The sequence below is a fragment of the Lissotriton helveticus genome, chromosome 12 (genome assembly GCF_964261635.1).
Source record: "Lissotriton helveticus chromosome 12, aLisHel1.1, whole genome shotgun sequence".
In the NCBI taxonomy this organism is placed as follows: Eukaryota; Metazoa; Chordata; class Amphibia; order Caudata; family Salamandridae; genus Lissotriton; species Lissotriton helveticus.
The window spans coordinates 852946885-852954714 of record NC_136073.1 but is presented as its reverse complement, the minus strand read 5'-3'; the positions used below and the strand labels follow the sequence as shown (position 1 = coordinate 852954714).

General features: G+C 45.1%; 1 protein-coding gene across 1 annotated transcript in view; it reads right to left on the bottom strand.

Annotated features, from left to right (window-relative positions):
* Positions 1–278: 278 nt before the first annotated feature.
* The window catches only part of ANKRD24 (ankyrin repeat domain 24), an 85218-nt gene continuing 77666 nt past the window's right edge, over positions 279–7830 (bottom strand). The window contains exons 18-21 of the mRNA XM_078668932.1: positions 4822–6354; positions 4489–4665; positions 2837–2902; positions 279–1275 (exon numbers count right to left, since the gene is read on the bottom strand). Of these exons, the coding sequence (XP_078525058.1) occupies positions 1198–1275; positions 2837–2902; positions 4489–4665; positions 4822–6354 (1854 nt within the window). The 3' untranslated portion in view covers positions 279–1197. The remainder of the gene's footprint in view (positions 1276–2836; positions 2903–4488; positions 4666–4821; positions 6355–7830) is intronic.

Genomic DNA, 7830 nt, shown 5'->3' with positions numbered 1-7830 from the left:
CTCAGCGGATCACATAGTCTCAAATTTCTGCTATAGGATCTCAGGTACCTTCAACTTCTTGATATTGCTTGAATACTTGTGGAACTGAATGCACAGTTGAGGTCATAAATAGTTTAGAAAATAAATCTACACACGGCAATTGAGGAATTAGACCCAGAAACACAATCTGTTGCAGAAAAACTATTGTACAAACTTTAATCCACACTAAATTGAACATCAATCTTGAATGCGAAGAAAAAGTATTTCCTGTCTGACTCCCCTGCTCTGGGGGTTTGTTCTGAGAAAGATAAAGAAATACCCAGTCGGCTGCACCGACATGGCAGCCTGCAAGGGCTTCATTTTGCCGAAAGTGCATCCGCCTGTCCAGCAAGTGTACTTATGGCAAAATTGTGCCCACTTAGCAGGAGGGAATTTTTAAGTCTGGTAGATAGTCTGCTACCAGGTGTTTGGAAGCCTGGTAACCTGGTGGTATCACTGTCCAACTCTTGATGGGGATGAGTTTGCCTAAGTTCCTTTTGACCAGGTCTCCTAGGCTTGGCAAAGAGTTCTCCAAAATGGGGACAGGTACCTTGCAGCTTTTCAGTACTCCGCTTCCAGCTTTTAAGTTCAATCGGTGCTTCCCTGGAGAAGTCTGTGCTGCATGACATTGAGGAATCAAACACCCAAAACACTGCCAAGAGCCAACAACTGTATGTTGTCATGGTTGCGTTCACTGATGGCTGTTCCCACCCTAAGAGGTTCATAGGTTGCCTCAGGAGCATTAACACATAGGCGAGTTCTTGCTCACACTACCAGATGCCGCAGCTGGGGTGAGACAAAGATCTACCCCACGAGTGAGGGCACACCTTGGTTTAGTGTCCCCACGCATATTTCCAACGAGGGTTGTACAACTCTTGTCTGCATAATACGCAAATTTGATCCTGAACGCAGAACATCTCCCACATGTGTGAATACTGAGAAGAGTGTGCCTCTGCATATACCACTACATAGTTGATGCAGACATGAGGCCTCCAGTCACGCAGAGCTCCATCTGTGCCATCCAAGCCCCTCCATTCAATCGAAGGCCATGTGAAGACCCCTTGTCGTAATCAGTTTGGAGCATCAGTTCTTCTGGAGCGTCATAGGAGCAGTCTCCGGAAGGGTGGAAGATCTCAGCTTCACTCAGGGAGATCCAAGCCGTGAGGCGGTAAAGGGCGCTCACCGCCTGTTGTCCTGAAGCCGGCGCATCTTCAGGATCTGCATCAACACATTCTGTGCATCTTCATCCATGTGTCCCTGTGGGAACGCAGACCACGGTCAACGCAAACTGGGGGCAGGGAAAAGTGTTGGCACAACCGCATGACTGTACATAGACATGCACATGTGGACAAACATACACAGACACAGGAACTCTTGGGGAACATCCATTACGACGCGGTGTTTACACCGCGCTACCATTACAACGCAGGTATGACAACGCAAGTCATTACAACGACTTGCGCTGGATAGCGCTAGAGGCTAAGGAATAGTAGATTTACTATTCCAACACCTTCCCTACTGTTGCGTAGGCTGGAGTTGGAATAGTAAATCATACTATTCCTAAGTCCAGCACCTACAGCTCAAGTCGTTGTAACGACTTGCGTTGTCATACCTGCGTTGTAATGGTAGCGCGGTGTAAACACCGCGTCGTATTGACATACATCCGGAACTCATGCACAACAGCTTCATATTCTGCTTGCCGCAGCCATTCTTCTTCATGCCAGGAGTATTCATGAGAGTCTCTGGGGTGTGCTTTTTCAATACAACAAATTCTGATAAAAGCACAAAGGCAGGCATAGTAACTTAGTAACCTGTGCATAGAAACACAATTGTACAACAAATACTACTTGAGGCAGACACACGATCCTGACCGACATGTGCTTATTAGGTACTAAGCATAACTTCTAGTAAAACAAACACAAATGCTTATACACAAAACCCACAATCAGAGACATATACTGTATGATGCATTTATCTTTAAAAAAGAAAAACAGGATGTGTGGACGCGTATATTTCATGGGCACGCAACAGTCTCATGCTCACATACAACCAATATCTAGGCTGGACTAGGCCAGTTCACTTTACGTGAGGGCTAATAAGGCTATAATCCTATGTTTGCAAAGGGCTCAAAATGCGGCTGCTGGAACCCTACTTGGCCTTCCAAAAACTTGCTCTACGACCAACGCCATTCGCAAACTACATTGGCTGCCGGTGGCGAAACTCATTGAGTTTAAGGCTCTCTGCATTGCCTATAAAATCTTGAATCTTTCTTCCCCAGATATCCTGGCGAGCCTGCTCTCACCCTCCATACCTACTCGCCAGTTATGTTCCATGGGCCAGCATTTGGCGGTTGTCCCTCGGGTGAGGAGGGAGCGAGCAGGAGGATGCTCGTTCCACGTCCTGGCGGCAAAACTCTGAAACTTCTTCCCGGTGCACGTCCGCACCATCACCAACTACATGGTATTTCACAAAGCCATTAAGATTCATCTTTTTCCTGTACTATAGGTTCTTTTCCTCTCAGTATCCCCCCCACTACTGCTACAGTTAGCGCTGGGACACCCCTTTCCTGGGGCAGCTATGTGCTCTATAAAACTTGTAACATAACATAACAGTCTCATGCTCACACACAATCAATAGACCGTACAACATATATCCGATAGACGTTGAAACAGTGCTCATGGACAGAGCTACGAAACACCACCTCCTACAGAAAAGGTAACTCAATAATCAGTTCAGAGTAGTCAGACTGGCCCATTCCTTTCTACTGGTGACCTTTTACCTGAAGAGGGACATTTGATCGGAGAGAACAGAGACTGACCTGGATGGCGCTTAGTAGGTAGGTCCGGTACAATGCAATGCGCGAACGGTGCTGCCTTTCTGTCTCCTACAAAAATGAAGCAATTTATTATAAACCAGTCAGAGTCCTGAGAAGTATCAACCAATCCCTGAACTGGACAGAACCGACCAATCACTAAGTAGGATATCACTGTTTCCTGTATGAACAGATCAATATAGACCAATTAGGGTCAATGATTATTGCAGATGATGTACAGGGCATATCTCCCCTATTAAAATGCAGCTTATTACAGCTATTCCGGGATCAGAATTTAACAATGGGCTGATGGATGGGGTCTATTTATGAAAGTATTTTAAAATGTTAGGCTTGTATGATGTTGCAAATATATACAACGGAGAAAACAGTTTCCGAGAAATGGTATGCCCGTAAAAGATGGCCCTGCATGGGTGTTGCCACCTAAGCATTGCATGTGTTGGCTGCAGGAAATAACCTCAAAATGGCCCCACCAAGGCAACTTTAAAGTATTAGCATTAAATCAAAATTATTGAGGCCTCAAGTACCCAGAGCTATCCAGCCAGGTATCCCAGGACTTACATTCTTGTGATGACCATGCAAGTGTGTGATGATGGAGGTGGACAGGTAAATACTCAGGGCTCAGGTACACAGAGGGGTTCACCAAGATGTGGGATGATGAGGCAGATAAAAGTAGCTTATGACTCAAGTACTGATGAGGTTTACGTAGATGTGGAATAATCAAGCGGCACAAAGAGTTACTCAGGACTCAGCGACTTCAAGAGGTCTACCGAGATGTGAGACGATAAGGCGATATCAGTAACTCAAGACTCAACCACTTCGAGAGGTCGAGTCAGGTTCATGGTCAAGAAGGTGTTCAATTAAAAAAAGATCCAGAAAAATGGCATAGACTGCTAAAACAATGACCACCAACAGCTGATAGTAAAATCTCAGATATAGTCAATTGCTCTGTTGTGGGGTTTCAACTATGTGAGTGATGCATGGAAAAATCTACTATGTGACATTGTAGCATAACAGTCCCCAATTGGGTAGTTATATACGTTACATTATCCTCTGTGTGCATTTTATCTTGGGTGGCCGTAAATACATTGTGATTTAGACGATCCTTTATTGGAGTTCTAATTGTATTGTCTGTAGTGGGACCCTGGAGACATCAAAGACCTGAGAAGGGCTCAAATGGGGTGAGGGATCAGCTTGTGTGCTTTGAGTTGAGTTAAGATATCTCCGGCTAGAAACAAATATGTTCAATTTTCATGGTGGAGAAAATATCACTCTTTAATAGTTATAAGATTTCTTCTTTCTTCATGTATTTGCAAAGAGCTTGACATAAAACATTTCTGTATCCGACTTTAATTTTTCCATTCTAATCTGGTGGTCATTCCATTGACATCTTAAGGGCGAATGGTTGAGTTGTCATTGTTATGATGTTACAGTTAGGGCTACATATTTTAATGTGATGATATTGCAAGCTCTGCATTAGTCTGCCCTGACTACATGTTTTGGACTCTAGCTATGGTGCCCTCTTAAGTAGCTTTTAATTCTAAGTTCTTCATCTGCATCCTCCTATAAAGGCTTCTGGTGATTTCACTAGTCAATAATGCGATCTACACATCGCACACGCAGAAGTAGTCGCTACTTACTGTCAGTTGTTGCTGCATGGCTTTCAGCTTGCTTTGCAGTGCATCTAGCTCCTGCTGGGTTTGGTGCTGCTTCTGGTATTGACCTGGTTTGGGGAGGACCCCTCCCTGGCTGGAGAGCTGTGAAAGGCTGTTGAGGGCCTCCTTCAGCTTGAAGACTTCCTTGGATAACTCTGTGATCTGAAAGGAGTATAAAGAAGAGGTTTGATTACAAGCTCAAGCGGTCAGACGAAGCAGTCGGAGGAATCTCATGTTTTCAAGGTTGAGGGTGGGAGAGATAGAAGTAAAGGCAAGAAATGGTGATATGGGGACCCGGATACGCAGAAATATCCTTACCTTGCGATCCTTTTCCTTGACCACATTGGCTGAGGCCTCAATGTGACCGTGCAGCTCCTGGACTCTTTGTGACTCTGACTTGAGGGTTTCTAGCTGCTTCTGGACCGTGGCCAGCTGCGCCTCGGCAGATTGACGCTCGCTCTTCATGAACAGCGCCTCCCTCTGCACCTGGAATACCTCTGTGCAGGTCTTCTCGTGCTTTACCGTCAGGTCATTCAGCTTCAGGTTCAACGTGTTGACCTCGGCTTCCAGGGTGCAGCGGATCTGCTCGTGCTCTAGCTCCGCCTCCGTCCTCCGACTGTTGGCTTCCAGCTCCTTCTGAAGCCGCTGCACGTCCTGGTCCTTTGCTGCCAACTTCTGCTCCACCTCTTTCACCCTGGCTTTCGCCTCTTGAAGTGCCGCCTCCAGAGATTCCTTTGCCCGTACTTGCTCTGAAAGCTGAGTAACTTCCTGTTTGTACGCATCGGATGTTCTTTGCAGCAAGCTCACTTCCTGCTTGCCCCGACTGTGCATTTCCTCAAGCTCGAGCACCTTCTTGTTGGCCTCAGCCAGGGACCCTTGGAGTTTCTCCTCTGTCTCCTTGTGGTCCTCTTTGGAAGCAGAGGAGGAACTCAGCTGCTCCTTCAGTCTGCTCACCTCATCCTGAGCCTTCTCATAGTCAGTTTGTAGCTGCTCAAGCTGTTCTTTGACTATCGCGTGTTGGACCCTAAGGTCGTTCAGCTGTGTCTGGACCTCCTGAAATTCTTCTGTTCCAACTTGAGTTTCAGCTGAGCCTTCTGGAGATCCAGCATCCTTTTCCTTGACTGATGACTGAAGGTTTTTTAGCTCCTCCTTGGCCTTCCTGTACTTCTCAAGCAGTGAGGCCTTCTCTTTGGAGACCTCTTCCAAGGATTTGCTGAGAGAGATCCTCATCTTCTCCTGCTCTTCGAGAGAAAGACTCTCAGCAGTACCCCCTTCTTCTGATTTTGTCCTGCTTTCTAGTTCCTTTATTTTCTCTTCCTTTTGTCTCAGATCCTCTACGGCCTTTTGCAAATCTCCTTTCACCTTCTCCAGCTCATCCTGGTGGATCACCAAGCCCTCCTTCTCCTCCACGGAGAGAATTCCCAGCTGTATCTGCTCTTGCAGCCGGCCAACCTCTGCCAAAGCATCTGCGTGTTTCGCTTGGAGGTCAGTCAGGTTTCTGGTTAATTCTTCCTCCTTTCCCACACTATTTTCTTTGACTGTTTCTGTTTCTGAAGTTGTGGGCTCCTTTCCTCCTTCCGCAGAATGTTCAGCCAATGACTGGGCATGGGCTTCTTCCAAAGCGCGTATCTTCTCTTCATAGTCCGCTTTGAGCTGTTCGTACGCTTCCGCAGGCACTAGCTTGCAAGACTCTTCCCCCTCACTCTCCAGTGTCTTGGTCGCAGCTTGCGCCTCGGCGTACTGCTCCTTCAGCCGGTCAAACTCGGTCTTGAGAGAGTCGTAGAGGATGATAGGAATAAAGTCAGCCGAGGCATCCATGTCGGTGTCATCCTTCTCATAACCCTCCAAAATCTGTTGAGATAAAAATACAGTGAAAATGCTGATGATGTGCTCTTCATAAGATTGCACAAAATGCACAAGATTTTTGCTAATACATCAGCTTTTTTTATCATGAACAAGGAAATTCTTAAAAAGTTGATAAATCTAAGTTGGGACACATTTTCTTTTGGTGACTTATGGACAGTGTTAGGAAAAGGAGGGGTAGGGGTTCAGCTATGACTTTTTGAGTAAAACATAACAACAAAAACATGGTGACCCTCAGGTTGGATACAAATCCCTAGAGGAGATGCTCAAACATTAAAAGTGCTCATGTTGGATGGAGGGAGATGTGGACAGAGGTGGCTCAAGTTGTACATTTCATGAAGATGACTTGGTTTAGAGCTCATAACTTCATTGAGACTTTTACATCCAGAATGCATCGCAGCAGAATTTCTCTAATCCAGTGATACTCAAAGTACGGCCACCTGTGGCCCTGCCGACCTTCACAAGCAGCCCCCTGGTCAACAGCAGCACTGAGCTGTTGTTTACTCGACTCACCATTAACAGCAAAAATGCTTAATAAAGAGGGAAGCATTTATTTAAATGTTAAGCAAAATTAAAGAAAGGAAGTAACTAAGGTGTCTCGCACCACTTAATGTTAGGAACTCCTTCATTTTTATAGGCATCTTGCAAAAAACCTGTGAAAATATGATAGTATCTATAAAATGCCAAAAGTGTATAGTGTATTTCATTAACATGCAGACCCGTTTTTCCTTAGTACATGAGATTATATCAGTGCACTGAGAAGTATAATTTTAAAAGTGATAGTTTTCAAACATAAATTTAGAAACACATTCTTCACCACATCCTGACAACAATGCCAATAGTGAACAAAGAGGCAAGTCAGTTGTTATGTGCACCCTTTGGGTGGCCTGGGTTCCCATTCGACATGAATAATTCTATAGTTTATTAAATTAAACACAGGAGAAGGTTTTGTACAGCGCACATCCTGAAGTCATGTATTTCAAGGTTCTTTTTATGTGATAATGAAGGAAAAGGAGGGAAAGTGAAATTAAAAAATTGCCTTGGATCACACCATTTGGGAAAGAGGGAAGCCATGATTAATCCCAGGTTTTCTGGTTTCACATTGTGCAGTTCAGCCACCAGATATTTATTTTCTGCTCCCCCTATACCCACCATACCACTAACACCACCGCCCCCAAGCAAACAGCAATTCACACATCCCTCGCCCTACCACCACCCTGCTGGGATCAAGGTGGCCCTCGCTCACATCACAAACCAAACATTTTGGTTCCTGGGTAAATGTTTGCGTGTATGCATGCTCTAATCCATGTATGAATCTATGTAACACGTTAGTAGAGCATGTTACCAGTATTGGGGCATCTGTAGGATTCAAGCTTCACCCTTCCTTTAGAAAGATACATTAATTGTTGTTGTTCAAAGTGTATGTTTACTTTAGTTTGAAAGTAAAATGGCTCAAACATGGCT